Source organism: Ovis aries, chromosome 13 (assembly GCF_016772045.2).
Source record: "Ovis aries strain OAR_USU_Benz2616 breed Rambouillet chromosome 13, ARS-UI_Ramb_v3.0, whole genome shotgun sequence".
NCBI lineage: Eukaryota > Metazoa > Chordata > Mammalia > Artiodactyla > Bovidae > Ovis > Ovis aries.
The window spans coordinates 77,950,463-77,976,293 of record NC_056066.1 but is presented as its reverse complement, the minus strand read 5'-3'; the positions used below and the strand labels follow the sequence as shown (position 1 = coordinate 77,976,293).

The following is a 25,831-nucleotide window of genomic DNA, read 5'->3' as shown; positions in this document are numbered from 1 at the left end:
AGGAACCATTCTGCCTCTGCTCCACTAGATAAAACACGACCTCAAACCTCTGACTATCCCCTCGATTCATCTGCTCCTCTTGGTAAGTTCCTGCAGGCGACCACCTGGAGACCTTCTTCCTGACTCTGCACCCAAACCATGGACGCCACAGGCAATGTGAGGTGACAGAGGGACAGCCCAGAGCCGCGGGACTGGGGAGGCAGATGGCACAGCTCACTTCCGTTCTGTGGAGCTGCTCCCAAGGGCCTCTTTTTCTTCAGCACAATCCAGTGCTACATGGTTCTGGTCTGGGCTCTCAAAGGGCTTTGTTTCGCTCGCCAGCTTCAAGAAGGGTTCATTGCAAATTCACTGCAAAGCTGAGACTTGGGGGTTCTTACCCTGAACGAAAAGTCAACCCCAGAGGAGCCTGAACCATGTAAGCTGTGAATCTCAACCACGTAAATTGTGACAGGAGTGGGCTTCTGCCCATATTGTCATTCTGCCCACAGACAAAGGTTGTCACAGCCCTTGGGAGGCCTGACATTAAATAGCCACTCCAGAAAGCCCCCGACTCAGGCTTCCCTGGTGGCTCAGATGGTAGAGAGTCTGCCTGCAGTGCAGGAGACCCAGATCTGATCCATGGATCAGGAAGATCCCCTGGAAAAGGGAATGACTACCCACTCCAGTATTCTTGCCTGGAGAATTCCATGGACAGAGGAGCCTGGTGAGCTACAGTCCATGGGATTGTAGAGTTGGAGACAACTGAGCGACTAATAGATGGGGAAACAGTGGAAACAGTGACAATTTACTTTTTGGGGCTCAAAAATCACTGCAGATGGTGACTGCAGCCATGAAATTAAAAGACACTTACTTCTTGGAAGGAAAGTTATGACCAACCTCGACAGCATATCAAAAAGCAGAGACATTACTTTGCCAACAAAGGTCTGTCTAGTCAAGGCTATGGTTTTCCAGTGGTCATGTACGGATGTGAGAGTTGGACTATAAAGAAAGCTGAGCGCCAAAGAACTGACGCTTTTGGACTGTGGTGTTGGAGAAGACTCTTGAGAGTCCCTTGGACTGCAAGGAGATCCAACCAGTCCATCCTAAAGGAGATCAGTCCTGGGTGTTCATTGGAAGGACTGATGTTGAAGCTGAAACTCCAATACTTTGGCCACCTGATGTGAAGAGCTGACTCATTGGAAAAGACCCTGATGCTGGGAAAGATTGAGGGCAGGAGGAGAAAGGGACGACAGAGGATGAGATGGTTGGATGGCATCACCGACTCAATAGAGATGGGTTTGGGTAGACTCCAGCAGTTGGTGATGGACAGGTGAGGCCTGGCGTGCTGCGGTTCATGGGGTGGCAAAGAGTAGGACAAGACTGAGCAACTGAACTGAACTGAGCGACTAATACTTTCACTTTGCAGAAAGTCCAAGGCTCCAGGAAGTCAGATCCGACAGCGAAATGTGGAAGCTCCCTTGGGACTGAGGCCACTGCCCCCTGGGAAACTAGGAGACAGGCTCAGTGCAGAAGGGGTCAGGCTGGCCGCATGAGTCTGGTGCACTAGGCCAGGGGTTGGAAACCCTAATTCAGGGGCCAGACAATAAAAACAAAGATAAAAACAGTAAGTGGGTGTGCGGCACGTGTGGAGAGAAGGCACAGGCCCATCCGCAAAGGGATGACAGCAGCTCTGTGGGTGGGGGCCGAGTGCCGACCAGTCTTCCTTTCCTTCTGGTTTTTGAGAGATGCCAGAAATCTGCTTCTTAGGAAACCTTCCAGCGTCTTCCTTCTTGGGCTGCACCATACAGCCTGTGGATCTAGTTCTCCAACCAGGTATTGAAACCCACACCCCTGCAGTGAAAACACTGGGTCCTAACCACCGGACCTCCAGGAAACCCCAGAAATCGTCCAACTTTTAATGACAGCAACTAACTCCAATGTTTAAAACTTTCTGAACAGATAAACCCCATTTGGGGGCCGAATTTGGACCATATAGAAATGGGCTCTCTGGCCAAGAAAAGAGTGGACAGCCAGCCATGCATGACCCATGCCAATCCAGTCTGGAGTCAGGGGAACTCCCAAGTTCTGGGGGCTGACGGAGAGTCAGGGTCAGCAGTGGGTGCCAAAGCCCCAGGGTCAGCTCACACACCCTCTCTAAGCCTGGATGAGGTCACCACCCAGAAAACCCTCACCCACTGCAGCTGCTCAAAGATACTGAAGGGGAAGATGGTGCCAGCAGTCTCTGTCCTGGAGATAAAAGACCTGAGAACTTAAAACATGACCTGGAATGAAGAATTCCGACATGTTCATTTCTTTCAGAAGGCAGCATTTAAGGAAGTGGACCGCAGTGCAGCAAATGATCAGCCTCACAGAAGGGAAGGAGAGAGGGAGGCGGGAGGAAATCCATTTCTAGTCTCAGTTAAACCCATGGCTTCGACTGTAATTGAGGAATACAGGGATTCAAGTCCAAGAGGCAGAAGCTGAAAGAGCACCGTGTGTAATTTCTACTGCATTGACCTTTACTGCGGGCGAACACACTGCGCTTCTCGAAGGCTACGGCCGAGTCAAGCCCTAGCCAGTTTTGCTAACGACCCAATCAGAAACATACTGCACTGTAACATCTGGACTCAGAGGTAAACAGTAAAGCAGACTCTCCATTCACACCGCCGGCCCACAGGCAACTACTAGTAACAGCTGGACGTGCAGACTGCCAGCTCTCTTACTGCATAGCGCTGTTGTAGAGTTTATCCATCTCTAAAAAGTAATAAACAGGGTCGTATTACAGATATGGCATGGACTCCTAGCACAGTGGTTTTTAAAAAGTCGTTCAACACTTAGCTCTGCCTGTATAACAGAATCCCAACTCATTTCCAGGTCTAAGAACCCTGTGCGGGTCGGGGCCTTTGCCCCCTTGGCCCAGCCCGTCTTCCTGCTCTTCCTGGACCGAGTTCAGCTCCCCTCCGCCCCCCACCTGGGTCCCTCAGCATCTGCTGCGGACCCTGCCTTCCCTGGCGCCTCCTGTGGCCTCCCTGGCAGCCAGCTCCCTCTTGCCATGTGGGTCTCAGCCCCACGGCACCACTTCGAGGACAGCTTCCTGACCTCCCGCCTCAGGATGCTCCTGCCCCCCTGCTGCTCTATTACGTTACTCTGATTTCTCTTTTTCACATCATTTCTTTTTAGAAAGGTACTGATCCATGGCTGCACTGGGTCTCCGCTCCTTCGCTCGGGTTCTCTCTGCTTGCAGGGAGCGGGGACGACTCCTTGCTGCGTGCACAGGCTCCCAGTGCTCAGGCTTCAGCAGCTGCAGCTCACAGGCCCTAGAGCATCCGGGCTTCAGTAGTTGTGGAACTCGAGCTCAGCAGCTTGCAGCTCACAGGTTCTAGAGCTCGGGTTCAGTCCCTGTGGCACACAGGCTTAGCTGCTCTGAGGCGTGCGGAATCTTCCTGGACCAGGGACTGAACCCGGGTCCTGAGTTAGCAGGCGGATTCTTACCTCCTGCGCCACCAGGGAGGTCCGGGGGGCACCTGTATTCTCATGTCCACTTCCTGCCTGCTGTCTGAGATCACACAGCTAATGAGAGGTAGGGGCAGCATTCCAACCAGGTCTGTCTGGTGCTGTGTTCTGAACACACAGACTTACACAGGGGGCGTGTGCCGTTTGGTGGGCCTGGTGACCTCAGCGACAGGAAAAGCAGAGCACAAAGAGAAAGGTGCGGGGGGCGGGGGGGGGGCAGCACTGAAGTCACCCTTTCCACTGCTACTTTTACAGTAACAGGCCGAGCCCCTCTTCTCTGAAAACCCTGCGTGACAAACATCCCACCCACAGAGTGTGGGCAGAGCCAGCCTGTTACTCAGAGGTGAACGAGCATGTTCTTGGCTTGCATGGGCTCTCTTTGGCCCCATTAGCGTGCAGAGCAGAAGTTCCTAAGGAAACGAAACCCCTACAAACAGAAAACACTGCCTCTCTGAAGAAAGGACAAGAAAAACATCCCCTTGTTTTAATCACAAATTTCCAAAGGACGCATGAAATGTATGTTTGCCAACAGGTACTCAGTGTTCCCCTCAAGGAGGGTGGGACACGATTTAGAAAAACCCATGTAAACACAGTCACTAGGGCCAAGTGACTCACAGGTAGTGTTCATTTAAGAGCCAAAAGATAAGAGAGGCATGGGACGGCAGAGGCTGGGATGGAGTTATCCAAGAGAACTGGCTTGGGGTTCAAAACAAACGAGACCCTGAGGTTCATAAGCTTCTCCAGCGAAAACGGCCAGAGTCCTCTCTCTCTCCTTCCTCCTTGGCAAGACCTTCTCACAGAGAACCCATGTATGACACCAGACAGCGACCCAAAGGAAAGAGGATTCTGTTCAACAGCAGAGGAGGAACGGAAAAAATTTCAAGAAGCCAACAGCCATGTACTACATTTGATAAAAGCCATAGACTTTACATAAACTATAAACCCATGAAGTTCAAGAAACCCCGAGAGGAACAGGAGGCAAACTGTCGAGGCACATCAAAATCAAACTGCCACATACCTGTATCAACATGGCTAGCTTTCCAAATTAAACTAAAGTGTTGGTGAGGATGTGAAGCAGCTGAAACTCTTCCATACACTCTGGTGGGAATGCAAAATGGCTCTGTAAAACACCTCACAGTTTCTGATAAAGTAGAGAATACACCTACCGTAAAACCAGGCAGCTTTACTTCTACGTGTTTATCCAAGATTAATGGACATATACACATTAACAGTCAAAATCTGGAAAACCCCAAATGTCCTTTGGATGGTGAATGGAAAAAACAGCTCAGTAAGAATGTATAAACTATGGATACAGCAAAAATGTGGTGTCTCTCAAGAACATTATGATAGCTGAAAAAAATAAGTCACAAAAGACTACATACTACATGATTCCCCTCATATGACATTTATATTCTGGAAAAGGCAAAGGCATAGTGAAAGAATGCAGATCAGTGGGGGACGGTGCCCGGTGACTGCCCTTGGCAGTCAGACCCCATGCTCCGAGGGAAGGCCTTGCAGAGGGCCTGCTTTGAGAAAGAGGCAACCTTGGAAGACATATTTTGGTCTCTGCTACGGATGGTAAAGAGAAAAAGGCAGCCGGGGGAACCCTAAGTCCCTGCACCCAGCCAGGCCTAAATCCAGACGCGCCCTAGAGGTCCAGGGCGCCCTGTTCACTGCCTGGGCTCTTCTGAGCTCGGGCTCTCAGCCGTGTGACTGGGAGTGACCCAAGTGACAGCAGCTCTCTCACCAGGCAGGACATCGTGCTGCCCACCCCGGGTGTCGACACTCCCCGTCACTTACCCGACAGTGAGGTCCCTTCTGCGAGCCCATATGGAAGGTAGGCAAAGATGATCATCATGCCGAACTCCAAGGAAGGCGTCTTCCTCAAGTCAACGTGCTTCAGCACGTGAACGACAGCCGTCAAGGAGGAGAACCCGAGGACCCTTATGGGTGAGCTAGAGAAGCCACAGACCCACGGCCTTCCAAACAGAAAGGGTGAACACTGGGTACAAAGATGTGGGAACAGCCAAGGGAACGAGCGAAAAATGCGTCATTACGGACTTTTTCCTCTGTAGGGAGGACTCTTGTTTTAAGGAAGGGAATCTGACAAAATACTGAAAGATGTAAATTCCTGAGACAGGCAACGGGGAGCATTAAAACCACCCAGGTCAATTCACTTGGAAACGCTGACCTGGAGGGCCCGGGAGCAGTGGGGGCAGAGCTGGGCCGGCAGACGCCTGAGCACAGCCCACCCTGCCAGCCCACTTCCAGGGCCGCATCCCCCTTCCACGCCTCCTCCTCCATCAAACGAGGTCACTGCGCGGTTTCCAGAAGCGTGGGGATCAGTGCGCTACTACAGGACCTTCTCTCCTGTCCCTGGACCTCTACAGACCCATGCTCCTGTGAAAGGAGAGTCTTCTACGTGCGCTTCTGTCGTCCGCAGGCCTTCATTAAGGCAGAGGCTCTCCCCCCTCCTCTACCCTTCTAAAGAAAGAGAGAAATGCAGAGGAAAATACTGAACTGGAAAAAGTCTTCTTTTCCATTCTGTTTATTGGTACAATATGAGAAGCTGTCAGTTGACTCAACACCACCTTGAGACTTCTGGACGTAGGAACTGAAGAGAAAATTCAACAGGACGGCAGACACGCGTGCCTGTCTGAGGCAGAAGCAGCCCTTCTGGCCGTCTGCTAGACAGACTGCTCGTGGAGAAGGCCAGGTGGCCATCTCCCTTGCTCAGGCGCACACAGAAATGGTCTGGTGCCTGTTCCTGTCTTAAACATGGCATTTTCTACAGCAATAAAGGTGTCAGCGGCCTTAACAAGTTTCTTTGTTTCTCTGGCTGGAAGAGCTTATGGGTCGTTAAGCCACAAAATCAGTGCGAATAACTTAGATGGAGCTCATTTTGAAAGCCTCTTTCCTGATTCATCCAAATAAATACTTTCAGTGGGGTAGAGATTTGCTCAATTTGACATTTTCAAAGGAAATTAATTTCCAATTTTCTTAATGTGAAAAGTGAGACAGCAGAAAATGAAATTCATCTGAATGTGGTGTTCATACTCTGGGAACTGAGAAGACCCTAAAATCAGACCTGATATTCAACCGTGTACATGTTTTTTAAGCTTTGAAAAGTGACATGCTACATTTCACAGGTTAAATTTTAAAATCCTTTGAGTTTAAAGTGCTCTTCAAACCAAAACTAAGCATAAAAATCCTCCTTAAATATGACTTTAGACTACCACTGGTCCCCCTTAAGGAACTGGAGAAAATGATGAGAGATGGATGTAATTAGGAATAATCGTTCTGGCCACGCGTGTTCATCATATTAAAAGGATATCAATGCAGATATTAAGCCAGTGAGGGTGCCGAGTGCCGCGGAGCCAAAGAACATTTTGAGGAAGTAGCCAAGGGCTTGTAAAAACGTCTGCCACCCACTGACATCTGACATATTTTTTCTTGTTAAACCTTCAGCTGTGCTAGGAAATAAAAGAAAAAAACACAAAGAAGTTAAAATGTTATAGACAAAGTTATCAGAAATTATCTTAGGACTCAAAACTTAACTTCTTGCTTAATTTCTCATTCATTCATTCAATCATTCAACCTGTTAGCCAAACATTTACTTGTTCACCTGCTTTGTTCTAGGCACTGTGTTAGTTTCTAGGGGTCCGGAGATGAGAGCAGGTCCCTGCCCTAAGCGAGTCCTGTAGTCTAACAAGGGAGAAAAACAGATGGGGGCACTTTCCTAGTGGATCAGTGGCTAAGACTCCAAGCTCCCAATGCAGGGAACGCGAGTTTGATCCCTGGTCAGGGAACTAGATTCAACTAAGAGTTCTCACGCTGCAGGAGAGATCCCATGAATACAAACTAATACCCAGCATGGCCCAAAGTGAGACGACACAGACACACGCACACACAGACGGGAACTAGGGCCATCTCCGTGCCAACGACAAGCGGGCGCTTGCCAAGGGCCTTTGCCATATGCCTCTGTGCGGACTGAGCCCTGTACTGCTGGCCGTCAACACACATCCCCTGCAGGGACTTCAGGGTGGAGAGTGCACTCTGTGCTCCAGGGAAACTGGTGGAACAGGTCTTCAGATAGTTATTTACAGGAACTGACTGCATGGTCCCAATCCTTGCATCTCCTCGTATCTAGAGCACTAAATCCCTTCCTGATGACATCAGCTCCTCGTGACTAGCAGAAAACCTTTTGTCAAGTAAGTGCTTGACTGCACTGAGTGCTCCCTTCACCAAAATCACATCAGCTGACCTTCCCCCCACGCCTCTCTTTTGAGTTTTTTCCTTCCACTACCTCTTTGGAGCAGTTTCTTAGAGCTGGCTGAGGTGCCGTCTCCCAGGCTGCAGTCCTCATTTTGCTCCAAATAAAACTGAACTCGCAACTCTCAGGCTGTGCATCATTTTCAGTCAACATCAGGAAAGAGCAGAGGAAACACGTGGAGGCATCCAACTCAGACAGGTGGGGGTAGAAGCAGGCTCTTTATGGCACACAGGCTGGGTTTCGGCTTAGGCTAAAGAAGAGCTAGCCAGGTGATGAAACGAGGGAACGCACTCAGGGCAGAGGGGATGGCATGCGCGGAGGCACGGCGCCTCCAGGTACTAGCAGCACACAAGTGCTGCGCTATGCCTAGTCTCTCAGCTGTGTCCGACTCCGCGACCCCCAAGGACTGTAGCCCGTCAGGCTCCTCTGTCCATGGGATGCTCCCAGCAAGAATACTGGAGTGGGTTGCCGTGCCCTCCTCCAGGGGAATCTTACCGACCCAGGAATCGAACCCAGGTCTCTTGTGTTGCAGGCAGATTCATTACCGTCTGAGCCACCAGGGAAGCCCAGCAGCACGTTGCAATCACACAGATGACTGCGGATAAAACACAGGAACAGGATGTGGGGGGAGGGGTCCATGGGGAGGACAATGTTAAGAGGTGAGGCCAGAGCAGCAGGCAGGGCGAGACTGTGAAAGGCTGTTGATAAACCCAGCTAAGGAGCCAGTCTTTTATCCGGAAGGCCCGGAGGAGTCACGGGGAGTGTTTTCAGGATGGAGTGGGGGTGGGGGAGTGGGGCTCCTGTAAGATGCACATCTGAAACTGAGGCTGCGGCATGAAGCCATGAGAATGGAGCCGCCTCAAGAAGACATGTCTGTGGGTAAGGCCCAGAGTGAGGATTGGAAGGCATTAGAAGGAAGAATGGAAAGGACTTTCCTCTCACTGTTAGACAGCAAAGTAAAATGTCAGCAGCCGTTAATGCAATTGTTGGTTTCATCCCCAAAGGTAAAACCATTTTACCATTAAAATATTTATTCTCCTTAAGTATCTTCCTCCTGCTGATTACACCTCTCAAATCCATCCACTTCTCTCCCTCCCTCCGCTATCCTCCTCCAGGCCAGGGCTTCTGCCTCTCCGATCTTTGCATATAAACACCCTGCTCTTTCTAGGAGAACCCAGCACTCAGGGGCCTGAATGATCCCTTGAAAATGCATATCTGATCAGGTTACTCTGTGTGTCAGTCATCAGTCAAGTCCCACTCTTTACAACCCCAAGGACTGTAGCCCACCACGCTCCTCTCTGTCCATGGGATTCCAGGCAAGAACACTGGAGTGATTGCCATTCTGTTCTCCAGGGGATCTTCCTGACCCAGGGATAGAACCTGGTCTCCTGCACTGCAGAGGGATTCTTTCCTGGTGAGCTTCCTGGGAAGCCCCGATCAGGTTATCAGCCCCGTCAAACCCCATCCTCAGTTTCCTGCTGTGTTTAAGAGGAAACCCAGTCTGACCCTGATCCTCCCACCACACCTCTCACCCATCTCCTATTCAGGCTGGTCCCCACCGCCACCTCCCTGCAGGTCACCTGCCATTCTTTGGGCTCCAGCCGACTGCAGTTTCTTCTCAGAACCCAGTCAGTGACCCTCCCTCAGGGACATCTACCTTCACACAGGCCGGCCCACTTACAGGCTCTCCTGGTGCCTAACTTCCCCTGCACAGCACTCAGAACTAGTGAATCCTCCCATGAGGACCCCGCCTGCACCCACCTTACTCGCTGCCGTATGTCCAGGGCCTAGGGCAGAACCCAGGACACAGAAGGTACTCAACAAACTTTTGCTGAATCAGTAAACAAAACAAAGACTTGTCTAGAGTAACATTCGGCCTCATTAATCAGTGTTTCATGAACTGGTATCGGTTTTTTTAAGGTTTTTTTTTTTTTTTAAATTTTTATTTATTTATTTTTGGCCGTGTGAGCAGGGACTCCTCTCTAGTTGTGGTGTGCAGGCTTCTCACTGCGTGGCTTCTCTTGCTGTAGAGCCTGGGCTCTAGGGTGAGTGGGCTTCAGTAGTTGTGGTGCATGGGCTTGAGCTGCCCTGCAGCATGGGCGATCTTCCCGGACCAGGGACTGAACCCGTGTCCTCCGCACTGGCAGGCGGATTCTTGACCCCTGGACCCCCAGGGAAGTCCCGAGCTGGTATAATTTTTTGGTGGGGGGCAGTTCTTTGTTTGGCTGTGCTGGGTCTTCGCTGCTGTGGGGCTCTTCTCTAGCTGCACCGAGCTGGGGCGGCCTTCCAGTGCGGAACACAGGCTCTGGGGCGCACGGCCTCCCAGACCATGGATTGAACCTGTGTCTCCTGCACTGGCGGCACTTTCTTTACCACTGAGCCACTAAGGAAGCCCCACACTGGTATGCCTTTAAAGCAGGATCATCTCAGGAATTCCCTGGCGGCCCAGTGGCCAGGACTCCGGGCCCTCACTGCTGAGGGCCTAGGGCTCGACCCCTGATCAGGGAACTAAAATCCCACAAGCTGTGTGGTACAGCCAAAAAGGATGGCTTGGTCAGATAACCTCAGCCTTTTGTGCTGATTCACAGTGCAATATAACATAGTAAAGGTTTTAAAAAGTCCTGAAAAAAAGAAAACTAACTTTTCTCACATAAATGTTTTCCAAACTCACTCCAATCGCCCCCATTGCTGTTCTTTACTAGCAGATCATGGGTTAACATCCCACCCAGGGGAACACTGGGAACCAACAGGGTTCTTATTGGGAAAGTGGTCTTGAAAGCAAAGGGCACCTCCAGCCCTCAAATGGACCCGCGGATGACCTGAGTAGCGTCCCGCCCTCACCCCATTTCATGACCACGGCTAGGACGCTGGCTGGCGTCACTGCTTTCCTTTCACGCAAAGGAGGCTGAGGTCCAAAGACAGAGGCTAATGGGTGAGGGCACAACAATGGTTAACAGCAGACCCCGGGCCAAGGCCAGTGGTTCCTGAACTCAGGATGAATGAAGGGAGGATTCAGACCTCTTCTGGCCTGGAGACTTTGTGCATTTTATTTTTCTTTAGGCCATGTTTCTCACCTTAAAGAACAAACAATAATACTGATTCAGGATCCCTTTCATGAGCTTTAGCTGCAGCTGGAGACAACAAAAGGTTTCTACAGCAATTATTTCAAGAATAGACTGTCACAGCAACAAATCAAAGCTAAAAATAATTTAATGAAGCTTAACGAAGAAAACAGAAGATACTTAGCTTTTCTGGCATTTATGAAAGTGAAAACATTAAAAAAAGGGGGTAGTTCATTAACATCTTCAGTTACAAAGATAAACGGATGATCATCAGATCGCTTTGAAAACAGTCATTTATGAAGCATACACTGAAAACCAAGATGTGATTCTTCCCTGTAACCAAGGAAAGCTGACACCTCCTCCTTCCTATACGGCAAACACAAGGCAGGCCTGCCACGCCCCCCCTCTCCCCTACCTCTCTCTTCTACCTGAAAATGCCAACAGGCTCACAGGATAACCGATCTGAGTGAGAGAGGCTGACTTAGGTCAGTGACGCCCGCCCCAGCCTGTGTACCAGCATTAGAGGAGGTGAAGGCTGGAAAATGCACGTGGCCCACGGATCCAATTTTGGGAACTGTCATCAGAGGTGATCCTGGCCTTCAAAAGTACTTTTCCAGAAAGAATGTGTGGCTAGTTACAGTAACTCCATCCTTTCTCATTTAAAAAAAGAAAGTATCTCCTATGCTTTGGCCTTTTTTTGTGGCCAAGAGACCTGGAAAAGCTCAGAACTAAGATTTAGGAAATCAAGAGATCTAGGGAAAAAAAAATCAGAGATAAATCAGTTGAATTTAGCTCCTAATCTATAAAAATAACTCCTGACGTCACCTCCAATTTAGGCAAAATTCTTTTTTTATAAAAAGTGACTCATTCATGGCTGCGTCAGGTCTCAGCTGTGGCACGCGGGCTCTCTGCTGCGGTGCGCGTGCTCCTTAGTATGTGGGATCTTGGTTCCCTGACCAGGGATCGAACCCACGTGTCCTGCACGGGAAGGTGGATCCTTACCTACCAGACCAGGGAAGCCCCTCAGCAAAACCCTTTATCACAATGTTCAAATGCACAGCCAGGACACCAGATCAAAGGAAGACCCGAAAGCTAAGAAGTTTCCAAAGCAGTTTCCAAAAAAAAAATGACTGCCATCAGATTATTTTTTAAAGGTCTTACAGCATGATATATGATGCTCTCCTAATAAAGCTATAAAAAGTTTTAAGAGAAACGTAAAAAAGCCAACAACAGGGAACTGGTCAAAGAGAGCACGGTAAATCCATAGAAGGAACACTCTACAACTGATAAAATGATGTTATAGAAGACTATTTTATCAACTCTGCTCAATGGAAATGTTACAATACAGTATATTTCCATCTAAATAAAATACATGTATACATCTGAAAATACATGTATACATCTACCAAACCGTCAACTGTAATTATCTCTTGGGAGTTACAACACATGTATTGTTTTCTTTTCTTTTTTCTTCTTCCTTTTGGAGTTTTCTAAACTTTATATGCAGAATGTTTGTATTACTTTAGAATATATACATATATTTTTGTTTTAAGGTCTGGTGAGCCCCTCTTTCAATTAAACAACATTTGCTAAGTTCTTCCTGCAAAAGGAGGACAAAAAGGGACAAATAAGAAACAGCAGCTGGGGGACAGGAGGAGAAGATGAAAGGGTCTCACATTAGCTGACGGCAAATGCTTCTGTTTTTAAAAAATATTTATTTATTTATTTATGGCTGCATTGGGTCTTAAGCTTCTCTCTAGCGGTGGTGTGTGGGCACATAGGCTTTGTTACCCTGTGTTATGTGGGACCTTAGTTCCCCCAATCAGGAATCAAACCCGCATCCCCTGTGTTGGAAGGCAGACTCTTAACCACTGGACCACCAGGGAAGTCCCCTAATGGCAGATGCTTTTCACATAGTGTATTTACCTAGTCACCTCCCAAATCAAATCCTACGCTGAGGCATTATCACCCTCACTTTAATATTGAGACACCAGTGGCTCAAAGAGGTGAAAGAGCTGACCCAGGGTCAAATAGCTATGAGTAGCCATCACTGGAACCCAGGTCAGTCTGACTCCAAGATCTGGGCTCTTTCCACTAAAAAATATTCTTTTATTCCAACACAATAATTGTGAATGTAGTCTATAACGGGGCTTTTAAGAAAACCAGAGTGGTTATGCTTTGCAAGGAATCCCACAGCAAAGAAAGCAAGTCCAAAATCAGAGAAAGGAGATGCTACTCTAACAGAACACACAGCGGCCCCTCGAACGCTCCTCACTCGTCTCTGACGCCCGCTCTGACGGCTGCTCTGTCTGTGCCTTTGCTGTTTTCTGGCAGAACTGTCGGGCCCTCCTGGCAGGACCTGTTAACAAACACCACAGCTGCAGAGTGCAAGGGCAAGGAGACAGCCCTGCATCCAAGAAATGCATCTGAGATGTACTCAGACTCACTTCCTTTGCCCAAGGACTTAAAAAAAATATTTATTATTATTTATTCGGCTGTGCTGGGTCTTAGGCGCGGCATCCAGAATCTTTAGTTAGCGCATGTGGGATCTAGTTCCCTTGACCAGGGACTGAACCCAGGCCTCCTGCCTTGGAAGCAAGGAGTCTCAGCCACTGGACCACCAGGGAAGTACGCACAGTGACTTCCTGACATTTCATGACACACCTTTAATTTCTCAGCTGCTGTCAACATGGGCAGTAATACCAATGAGCAACTGAAAAAGACCCGCAGTTTCCAAAGCAGCCTTCACACTAGAGCAGCTTAAGCCAGGATGTCCATCAGTATCATTACCTTATCTTACGGTGGCAAAAAGGAGGGTGCCCTGAACTGGCTCACAAGTGGGAGAACAGGGCTTCTGCTGACTGCTTTCGTCTGGAATAATCCTGTCCAAATACTGATCCCTCAACTGGCTGCTCAGCTCTCCTCCGGGGACTCACCCCAGACCTACTGAATCAGGAGCTCTGAGGGTGCCGCCTGGCAATGCGACCTTTAATAAGCACCCCGGGGATGTTGATGACAAGCTGGACTTAATTTAAAAGCACTGCTAAGGACTTCCCTGGCAGTCCAGTGGTTCAGACTCTGTGCTTTCAATGCAGAAGGCACGGGTTCAATCCCTGGTCGGGGAGCTAAGATCCCCCATGCTGTGTGGCCCAGCCTAAATAAATAAAAGCACTGCTAAGAGGTAGGTCCTACAGGGCGGATTCTCCTCTAATCACCCTGGGCCTTGACAATATTCCTGAGGCACATCAAGGTTTGTCGGGACAGAAGGATGGACAAGCGGTGAACCAATCACCCACAGGACGAGCAGCTGTACGTGCAGCTGCATGGGGATATCTGCGTCTGATATGAGGCCCTTTAGTTCCGTCGCTTGAGGAAAGCACACTTACTTGGTCAGGACAATGGAGACTGCGTCATTGAGAATGCTCTCTCCAAACACCAGCATGTTGAGCACTGGGTCCACATGAAGGGCGTTGAAAATAGCAATAGTGGCCACTGGGTCAACAGCAGAAATCAGGGAGCCAAACGCAAAACTGTCAGGAAGAGAAAAGGAAGGGGCAACTCTGTAATGCTTGACCCCTGGTCCAGAGGGTGAAACAAAGTCAAAGACTATTTAGTGTAACGTTAATAGGACACCCTGCAGCTGAAGAGCTACAGAAGATGGTGTCTTGCTTTCCACTTAAAATACCTGCTGATTTGACACTGTGGGTGGAGCAGTGAAAGGCCCACTCTACAAGGAGCTGCTAGGAATGGCCTGGTTTTCCACCGCAAGTACCAAGACTTCATCTTGAGCAGTGACGGAGGGAAGGCTTCTGCTTAAATACATGACGGACATTCCAGCCTTCTGGGTCAGGGCAGCTGGAGCCGTGATGCCCAAAGGGCCCATGTGCTCCTGGGTCTGACCTGTGGTCTGCCCCTTGTCACCAGGCCACCAGAGTGCCATCTGTGACTGCTGCCAGCCTCCACTCAGATTTGCAACATCTAAGGAGTGCTGGAAGTCAGCAGCACCTCCGGCGTGCTCCAGGGGCTGGGCAGCTTGGGTGGCAGACATCAAAACCAGGGCTGCCTCTCTCCAGGCCAGTGCGCTCACCCCAGCACCCGTGAAGGCCGAATTCCTCCAACACACATGCGTTAATCGCCTCGTATGTTTCAAGCGCTGAGGCTAATAATAACAGCAGCGAATACGTATGTGGCACTTACCATGTCCAGGCACTGTTCTAAGCGCCTTACAGATAGTGACTCAATAGTCCACACAGCAACCGCGTGAAGCCGGTCTGCACCTCACACTGCCCCGCTTACACAGGAGAAAACTAAGGGACAGTGAGCTTAAGGAACCTGCCCAGCAGGATCCAAACGCAGGCCAGCTGACTCGCAGCGGGGGACCTCACCCACTGCGCTGGCCACAGCGATGCCCAGAGGCCGAGACCAGCTCAGGAAACGGCCAGTGCTACCCAGAAAGTCAGGGTGACGAGAGAGGAACGTGGCAGGACGGTGTGGGTGGGGACCACTTAGATCGGGCGGTCAGGAAAGGCCTCTCTGAAGAGATGAGGGTCACTGAAACAAGGGCCTACGTGACAAGAAGCAGGTGGCCAAGCCAAGGCACTGGGGGCAGCGACCAGAGTAAGCCCCCGTGGAGGCAGAGCAAGCTTGGTTGCCTGAGAGCCAAAACAGGGAGCCTGGCAGCAGTGTAGTGAACCAGAGTGGCTGGAGATGTGGAGGCTGGGAGGGAGGCAGGCCAGGTCACCCCTGGGGGCTGCCTAAGGAATTGGGACGATCATCCTCACACCCATTTGTCTTTTTACCCTGAGAGTTCTTGCGAGCCTTCGATTCCCTCCAAAGGCCACACCTGGCACTGTTTTCCTGCAGCTGTCATGCAGCAAGTCTCAGGTAGAGACGTAAGCCGGAGCCCATCCACCCACTTCCCATCCTCCCTTCTGGGAGGGAAGAGGGGCTACTTGGCCTGGGAACCATGGCGTGCTGTTCCCTGGATGTCCCCAGCAGCTTCCATGATCATCCAGCTCTGAGCTCAGGGAGAGGAGTGCTGGAGGAGGGGACTCCTGGCTGCCTGGCCAGCTCCAGAGCTCTTCATAAATCAATAACCTGGCCTTCTGGTTTTCATGACAGTGCCCTGGGACACTCTCAGCTCAGACTGCAGTTCGCAGACTTGCCCTGTCCCCACAGACGGTCATGCACTTTGTGAGCTGTGACCTTACCTCTCGCCCCACCGGGAGCGCCCAGGCGGTGGGTACCATGTTTTAGTCATGGGTGTTCTCAGGGTCAGTGCTGCTATTTGGGGAAGGCAGGCAGGTGGGAGGGAGGGAGAGGGGATTCCACCAACCCGGGAGGCTGTGACCTGCTGGTGGCTGGCCTTGAGGCCCTCGCTCTGGAACCCACTGAGATTCTCTCCTTTAGTCCCACTCTCCTCACCCATAGCACATAAAAGGGGCCTTGAAGGAAGACGAGTGTCTAAAAAATACATCCTGGGGACTTTCTTGGTGGTCCAGTGGTTAGGACGCTTCCATTTCACTGAAGAGGCCTGAGTTCAATCCCTGGTTGGGGAACTAAGATTCTGAAAGCAGTGAGTTGCAGCCAAAATTTTAAAAAAGCAAAGTACATCCTGAAGTGGGATGGGGACCTGGGAGCCATGGCGGGTCGTGCGTCAGGCACTGACTTTGTGTGGCTCGGCCGGCCCCTCCTCATGCCTCTCAGGGAGCACCGCAGCCCCAGATCCAGTGACCTTCAATTTTCCTTTGTGGAGCCTGGCCCCCTCCACTCTCCAGCTGCGGAGTTGTATGGGGTGTGAGGAGTAGGCAGGGGATCCAGGCCTGGTCAGAGGACCGTCACCAGGCATTTTAACAGGTCACTGGGCATCAGGCTGGCCCTTCTGGCAGGGGTAGCTGAAGTGAGGGGCACTGTGAGCCCGGAGCCACTGGTGCTGCCAAGCGGGGTGAGCACGCCCATGGTGAGGCTGACCAGGGAAAGGCTGAGCCAAGACAGTGAGAGGAGGGGTTCCGGACACCAGGTCCCCAGAGGCTATCGTGCAGGAAGCTGTGACTCTGGGGACACTTCAGTTCTGTGAGTCAACAAACTCCTTTTTTTTTTTTTGCTAAAATGAGTTCGTGCTGGGTTTCAGTGGCACTAAAGAGGACTGACTGCTGCTCTTTCTAACAGTCCCCATGGCATCCTGACCTGGAAATCCAAGAGCGGGAATGAGAAGATGGACTGATGAATCGACAGAGGGATGGAGAGGTGGCAGGACCTGTGTTAGAGCAAATCTAGCTAAACAGTGACTGCGGAATCCAGGGGGTCGTGTGCGCGCCGTGCCTCCCCTTCCCATGTGTCTGACATTCCTCTAAGAAGTCAGGGGCGACGCACTCGGCACAAACAGCACACGTGGCTTTGGTTGTGAATCTAAACTAGGGCACAGTGTTTCTGACAGAGAGCACGGAAAGGCTGAACTACGAGCTGTCTGGATCACAGAGGGCTCTGCCTCAGCGGCCACTGAACCTTGTCCTCAGCTGCTCCACTTCACACCTTACGACCCAGTCTGTCAAAGGCCAGGAGCCGGAAGTTCAACTGAACAATGCGTTTCTTGAGTCTGTCGTCCCTGAAGATAGCAAGCTTCACAAAACAGAAAGAAAATGGACCGGGGTGGTGAAATAATACAGCGTGTATCTACGAGGGAACTAGCTTTCTGGTAGAAACACCCATAAAGTAAAATCTGTGCAACAAAGTTATTTTCATGTTTTCTACAGTGCAGAGGTCCATGCTTGACCTGCATGGTGTTTTAAACTGGATTAAGTCGTCAACATTTAAAACTGGAAATATTCCCTATTAGAATCTAGAAACTTGGCCTCTTCTGAATTAAACAATTAGGTATCTGGTCATTCTGGGCCCACATTTCTACACAGTAATTACCATTTGCAGCTAAGAGGTGGCGGTTCCCTTCGGCCAGAGTGGGCTCCCTGGTTCACCACCACCACCAGCTCTAGACACACACCTGGCCAGCTTCCTTCTGTGAAGGGTTCCGCCAGGCCCTGCAGCTGTGTGGTTTACAACTGCTGGCTGATTTCCCCCAGAGGACACCCCCTCCCACCCCCACAATCTGTGAGACAGTCACTTTCTAACAGGAAAGGAAGTGTCTGCCCAGAGAGAAACACCACCTGGGTCTTACCCTGCTTGTCTAAGGGCCAGTTCTTTTACTCCTTGCTTCCTGAACATCCCATCCACCGGTTCCATTCAATTTCACAAGGATTTATCAAGCATTCTTTTGTATCTCTAATTAGCTGTCCCTAAACAGGCTGAAGGACTGAATGCCGTGACATCTGCCTTCACAGCCACTGGGTTTTGAGCGTTTCTTTTCAGTTGCAAAATACCTACAAAATACAGACCGTCAGTTCTGCTCTGCTTCCGGCTCCCTGTGAATCAAGAATGCATCTTTCTCTACTTGTTTATGTATCGAGACTATCTTACAACAAAAGCTTTGAAATCTATGTCCTTGTAGAGAAAACAAGATTGGACTTGATGTTACTGAAGGCACATTTCTCACGAAAAGGGCTCCAAGGTGCTGCAGTAAAGGCTGTAAGCTCCCGCCGGTCCAGTGAAAGGGACCCCAGGGCTGAGCACTGGGTCCGACTTCCAAGCGCCCCAGCCAGGCCAGAGGACAGAAACCAGTGTTCTTGGCAGAGAAACAGAGATGGGCTGCAGACTCACTGGCTGTCTCAGCGAGGGGAAACCAGGTCACACTCTGTGTGTGTACTTTTTTAGCACTAGATCTGGTACCTTCCAAGAGACAACTGCCTAGGTTGCCTCCTGCTAAGCCGATTATGGAAATTCCTGGATTGGGCTCCTAGGCAGCAGCTCTGAGTGTCCAACGGAGTAGCTTCAGCCCGGGGAGTGTGCCCACAAGAGGCCCCGGCCCTGTTGGCTTCCACCACCCCCTCCCCGCTCCCTTAGTGGGAATCCCAGAGTAAAGGCTGACACCTCACCCCTGACTCCATCCCCAACCTGTCAAGGAGACAAGTTTCCATTATGACCACTGAAAAGCTTTAGAAATGAGCTGCAGGCGATCTTTAATAATAAAAGGACAAATGTGTAGCCTGCAGTGTGTGTGTGTGTGTGTGTGTGTGTGTGTGTGTGTGTGAGGGGGCCAGTTAACGACCCAAGAGTTATTCCCTTGAAAGCGGAAACTAAATCATTCCCATCAGCAACTCTCTGACTGGAGATCTTCAAAATTCTTCAAGATAGATTTGATTCATTTTGGAGATACACATTAATTCAGAATAGATTCTACAGCAGAAATCATCAGCCAAACCATGAGACACAATAGAGAAGTCAGGAATCAATACGGAGAAAACTTTCCCCAGTAAAAAAGTATAGCCACACGGGTGTTACAGGATGAAAGGTTTACCTGTCTGTCATGTTGAGTTTAGAGATTACATCAGCCTGTAAAATAAAACACACAAACACACAGACACACACAAAAAAAACCCCTGGAGAACAGCCAAGAAGATTAAAATGTCCATTAGTATTTTATTACAGACTAATAAGGACATTAATCTTCCGTCCCCAAACCACTTGAAAAATACAGAAAACTCCTAAATTTTAGTTTAGGCATGCATCTGATCATCATACGTCAAAAGTATGACAGAGAATGCTACATTTGTCAAGCAAAATTAACTAGTTTTCTTCTCTAAAGTTTATTCCCCTCTGATGCTGGAAGCTGAGCAATGAAGGCTGCGTGACAGACAGATTTATTCTGGTGCCATCGAGGCAGCGGTAAAGGTGAGAATCAGACGGAGCCATCAAAAGAAGCAAACACATCTGACACACATAGAAGAAATCTGCAGTCAGCCCAAGGCCTGAGCCTCAAGCTGCATTCGCAGAACTGGGGCCGATGAACTTTCTACAGCTGACCGTGCTGGAAAGAACTGGGACGTGCCATAGATGTGAACAAGGCAAAGTCACAGACACTACCTTCCTAGGCAGGTCAGAATTAGTTCAAATTAATCTGAACTCAAGATACAAAGCACTCAACTGATGACACTGAGAACTGCTTTAGGAATGGTGGAGCATCCAGGGAAAATAATTCTACAGGACAGTTTGGAATGGAGTGAACACATTCACAACCATTTTTGATTTTTAAAATGCAAATTTTTATTAAAGAAACAGAAATTTAACTTTGCTTCAGTCTGATAACATAATTGATATTGTTATAATTTGAAGACCTTGATGGTATATATTCTGTTTTATTTTTAGGTATTCCAATTAAGACAATATTGGTTTGCAAATATAATCAAATACTTTGGGGGATTATGGAGAAGATTCACTCAATCCCAGACAGCAAAGCTTCCCGAGGACGCTGAGAAACCACTTGAGCATGCCTTTACTGTGCCAGTTTGACTCTGGATTTCTTGGCAGGAGAGCATTTACTGCGACTGGAAACCCAGGCCCCATCAGGTGTCCCTACCCCACTTCCCTGCATGAGCTCTAAGAATGTAAGGTTTTCAAGGTTTTTCAAAGATATTTTCCTTACCTGACCCAGAAAGTAAATTCCTCCACCTACTACAAAAGCGGAAATTGCTGTTCCAAAAACAGCAAATAGGGTGATGGAACCAATATTTTGAAAGAAATTACCCTGTTTGAAAGAGCAGAGATGAGAGAAATGATTAGAAAGGCTCAGTGAAGTCATGGACCCCACAACTGGCCCTCCTTATATGCTTGAATCTCTGTAAAGGGCACCGTCACCTCGAGGGGTGGGCAAGCTGGAAACCTGGGCTCCCTCCCTCACCCCCACCTGCAGTGCAGTCAGTCCCGCGGCATCTGCCTTCCCCACGTCACTCACGTCTCTCTGCTTGTCTCCACTGCCCCTGCCAGCGACCATCATCTCTCCCCTGGACTACTGCACAGCTTCTGTCTATAATAAGTCTCAACCATCCCTGGCCTTGCCCTCTGCTCTTCAAAGGCTTCCAGAACGATCTTTGCAAAGGATAAATCTGACAGTGCTGCCTTCATTCTGACCCCCATTTCCACTGAAAACACACATAAAACGTAAACAAAGCCTGGATGGTTCGACCCCTTCAGAGTCTCCAACTTCCCCTGTGTTCTCTGGGTTTCCAGTCACACTGGTACCTTTTTTTTCCTAATTTTTTCGATCTGGCTGTGCCAGGTCTTAGCTGCCACACACGGGATCTTAGATCTCCGTTGAGGCACGCAGGATCTTTAGTTGCAGCATGTGGGATCTAGTTCTCTGACCAAGGTACGGAACCTGGGCCCCCTGAGCTGGGAGCTCAGGATCTGAGCCCCTGGGCCACCAGGAAGTCTCCTCACTGGGAGCTTTTTGTTCTTCAAATACATCGTCATACTCTCTGGGCTTGGACCACCCTTCCCCTCTGCCTAGTGAACTTTCATCATCCAAAGACTTCAGGACATTTTTTACTTTCCCTGAGGGAAGCCTTCTCTGATCCCTCTGCCAAGTCAGATCGCAGCCTATGTTCTCGATGCACAATGCCTCTTCTCCTGGTAGCACTTGATGCGACTGAAATGTGACATTTACTTACGTCATTACCTGACTACTATCTGTCCTGCCCACTAGGCTGCAGGCTCGGGGGGCGGGGGACAACGACCACATCCGCTCCGGTACGACACAGTCACTGGCATATGCCTATCAGATGGATGATGCCCAGTGAACAGGTACTGAAGGAATTAACTGTGTTTCATGTCTGATCAAAGTCCAAAGTCTATATAACGATAATTTTTTCAATTAATTAAGAAGAGATACATTACTATAAAGAATATCAAGATAACAGGTTATACTATCAGAAACTCCTTTCTGCTGTCCACGTCTTTTAAGCAATTTTATTCCATTCTATTAGTGAAATCGCAGAAGGCACTGGCACCCCACTCCAGCACTCTTGCCTGGAAAATCCCACGGACGGAGGAGCCGGGTGGGCTGCAGTCCACGGGGTCGCTGAGAGTTGGACACGACTGAGCGACTTCACTTTCACTTTTCACTTTCATGCACTGGAGAAGGAAATGGCAGCCCACTCCAGTATTTTTGCCTGGAGAATCCCAGGGACAGGGGAGCCTGGTGAGCTGCTGTCTATGGGGTCGCACAGAGTCGGACACGACTGAAGCGACTTAGCAGCAGCAGCAGCAGCATTAGTGAAATAGAGTGAAATAAATATGACGAATATATTCCCATCTATACTTTACAGCATTTAAGACAAGATAACTGAGTCCAAGCAGTAGTAACATCTTTCACATATCCATTAAAGTTAAGAAAAACAAGCTGTTTATTAGAATCCTGTGGACTCTACTTAGGGACAAGGCCAGGGAATCTTGATGGCCTTTGACTGTGGGCCTGAGCAAGGAATCCCTTCTTTTTTTTTTTTTTAGTCAGAAATTGTCAAGCCACAGACAAAAGGAACTGATACTTTTTTTCTGGCCACATCATTCAGCTTGTGGGCTCTTAGTTCTCTGGCGGGGGACTGAGCCTGGTCCTTGGCAGTGACAGCACCGAGTGCTAACGGCTGGACTGATACTTTAAATCTAACTTCAACAGACTGTCCTCACGCCACACGGAGAGCCCACTAAGCCTATCTCCTTCAGGAAGTATCTTTGCTTCATTTTTTGCAATTTTGATTTGGCTGCCCACGATATGACATTCAATTACTTTGGCATATCAATCTTTAGCACACAAAGAACTTTAAAATAACTTAAGGCAAACACAATGATTGGGCTCTTTCCTAAACAAAAGACTTTCACCTATGAGTTTTTCTTTGCAAAGAGCTGTTTGTTTTTTGTCTTTTTTTAAAGAGCAGATTACACTAACTCTTGGTCTGTTTGTGCGTGTTTAGTTGCTAAGTCATGTCTAACTCTGCGACCCCATGGACTGCAGCACCCAGGCTTCCCTGTCCTTCACTATCTTCCGGAGTTTGCTCAAATTCATGTCCATTGAGTCGATGATGTCATCCAACCATTTCATCTTGTGTCACCCCCTTCTCCTCTTGTCCTTAATCTTTCCCAGCATCAGGGTCTTTTCCTGGTGCTTCCCTGGTGGCTCAGATGGTAAAGAATCCACCTGCAAGGCAGGAGACCCAGGTTCGATCCCTGGGTCAGGAAGATCCTCTGGAGAAGGGAATGGGTACCCAATCCAGTATTCTTGCCTGGAGAATTCCATGGACAGAGGAGCCTGGCATGCTATGGTCCATGGGGACAGAGAAGCCTGGTGGGTTACTGTCCATGTGGCTGCAAAAAGTCAGACATGACTGAGCGACTAACACTTTTGTCTGTTTACAAGGATCTAATTCTGCTATAACTTATGTAGTTGGCTAATATTAATCTGGATATTGAAAATTTAACAAAATTCAATTTACCCCACTATAAAAACTTCCCTTTGCTACATAAGGCAAATTCATCTGCTTCTTTCTGATATAATTAATGTTCTATTCTTTATATGATACTAAATAGCTGCCTACCTAATGCATATCAACCGATGATAACTGTATGGAGATTTTTAGTCCAAACCCAAATTCACACCGGCAAATACAGCAATATTAAAATAAAACAAAGTCAGCTTCCTGTTCTTTAGGGAAAAGTGCAGGCAGTGGACAGAAGTCTCTAAATTCACTTTCAACTCACATTAGTCCCTTTCACATAAACTGTCACATTTTCTGCTGGAAAGTCAGCTTCAAAGAATTTTTCTCTCAAGAAACTATTTTCCTCAAATTCTGAGTAAGTTTATTTCCCTCTACTCCAAAAAAATTAGAAGATAAAAACTTTACATGTGCTAATATAATAACCAGTGTCATGTTTTTAAATCAAACAATCATTTTCGGGAGTTCCAGTTCAGCGGTTAGGACTCCATGTCTCACTGCCGAGGGCTCAGGTTCAATCCCTGGTCAGGAAACTAAAATCCCACACACCGAGCAGCACACTAAAAAGAACATAATATGCACACTGCTTTCTTCACTACTGTTGTGAAGTATTCTCACATTCTGCTCTCAGTTCTTCCAAGATTTGTCCACAAAATTAAACAGTAAAAGACACTGACCTTCAAATCTTTCTTGCTTGTTTTTCTAACAATTATCTGACGTCAGTTTTATAAGATATAGGATTTTTTTTCTTTTGGTTAATACACAGTAAAATGGTAACTAAAAAAATCTGTACTGAACATCTTAATTCTGCTTTACTATTCAGGAGGAAAACTAAAGATTTAATTTGTATGTTTTTACCAAAACTCTCATGACAAATTTAATTCTCAAGTTTATTATGTTATAAACATTATTTAATTTTTATTTTTAATTGGAGTATAATTGCTTTACAATGTTGTGTTAGTCTCTGCTGAACGAAGGGAAACAGCTGTATGCATAAATGTATCCCCTATTAAATTCTTATTGATAATAACATTGCCTAGAGGCTCTGATTCTTTTTGATTTCCTGGATTGAAGCTCGCCAGGCTCCTCTGTCTATAGGATTTCCCAGGGAAGAATACGGGACTGGGTTGCCATTTCCTTCTCCAAATAGTCAGTCAGGTTATAACAGATAATACAAGAAGCACTACCAATTATTTAATGTGGTGAGTGGTGAGTTGCTGACATTCTTTCATCTAATGTAAATCTCAAAGCAACCTAGGAGGTAGGGTTTTGGGGATCTTTTTGTTTGTTATTTTAAAATTTCTACTCTACTCAAAACGGGGCATCCCCTGTGGCTCAGCAGCAAAGAATCCACCGGCAGTGCAGGAGCCGCAGGAGCCGTGGGCTTGATCTCTGGGTTAGGATTATCTCCTGGATATCTCCAGGATGACAACCCACTCCAGTATTCTTGCCTGGAGAATCCCATGGACAGAGGAGCCTGGCGGGCTACAGTCCACAGAGTCGCAGTCGGATACGACTGAAGCAACTTAGCACACAGGCACTACTCAAAAGGAACCCATAGAGGGCAGCACATGACTAGACACGGGTCTCTGGGTCCAAAATCCAGGCTCTTCCCCTCTCCAAGGACAGGCCAAACCTCAAGTCCTTCCAACCCTCAAATTTTTTAAAAATCACATTTACAAAATAACTGTTGTACACTAGTATTTTAAGTTGAATCACCTTCTTATTTCAAAACTTAAATACACGAATATTTTAAAAGAACTCACAAAGAAAAGCCTAGGGTACACAAAGTGAGAAGCTCCTGCCCAGGCAGAAAGAGCCCCACGGAAGCTCGAGGACAGAGACCAGAAATGTCAGACCAAAGCAGAGAACCGGGCAGGGCCAGACGCTGCGCTGCAGGGTCAGGAGCCAAGAATGGGCAGAGTAACTGTGGGAGTCAGCGATGGGCCAGAAGGAGCTGGAAGCCTCGGGGGAAGGTAGCGCTCTCCTCTGGAGAGGAGAAGCAGGGCCAGGGAGGGGCTGGGAAGGAACGGGGACGGGGCTTAAGTCGGGGGGCTTAAGTCGGGTGTCTGAAGGGTGGGTGGGCCCAAGGAGGGAGAGAGGGAGAAACAGGAGTGGGAGAGAATCAGCAGGCCCGGGGCACCCGTCCTATCATCGCAGGACACAGTCTGACTTTTTAACATGGGTCATTCTACCTCCAAGAGGAGTCAGTATAACAGCCACGTGCATTAAAATCACTTTGGGAGACTTTTCTGGTGGTCCAGTGTATAGAAATACACCTTCCAATGCAGGGGATGTGGGTTCGATCCCTGCTCGGGGAGCCAAGATCCCATAGACCTCAGGGTAACTAAGTCTTTGTGCTGCAACTACTGAGCGTCAACTAGAAAGAAGCCCGTGCACCGTCACGAGAGACCCATGTGCCACAATGACAATCCCGCGTGCAGCAACTAAGGGCTGGCGCAGCCAAATAAACACATATTTCTAAAAAGATCACTTTGGTCACCTCTAAGCAAAGGACCCCTCTAAGGAAAGCACTAGTAAGCCACACTGCCTGAAACCACGAAAGCAGCCCACTGATCGTGTCTGCTCCTCTTCACAAGTCAGGCATGATGGTCCAGCTTCCACCTCAT

General features: G+C 48.7%; 1 protein-coding gene across 1 annotated transcript in view; it reads right to left on the bottom strand.

Annotated features, from left to right (window-relative positions):
• The window catches only part of SLC9A8 (solute carrier family 9 member A8), a 71,666-nt gene that overhangs the window by 18,559 nt on the left and 27,276 nt on the right, over positions 1–25,831 (bottom strand). Inside the window, exons 6-10 of the mRNA XM_012189330.5 lie at positions 20,360–20,461; positions 19,235–19,269; positions 14,214–14,357; positions 6,827–6,965; positions 5,293–5,398 (exon numbers count right to left, since the gene is read on the bottom strand). Of these exons, the coding sequence (XP_012044720.1) occupies positions 5,293–5,398; positions 6,827–6,965; positions 14,214–14,357; positions 19,235–19,269; positions 20,360–20,461 (526 nt within the window). The remainder of the gene's footprint in view (positions 1–5,292; positions 5,399–6,826; positions 6,966–14,213; positions 14,358–19,234; positions 19,270–20,359; positions 20,462–25,831) is intronic.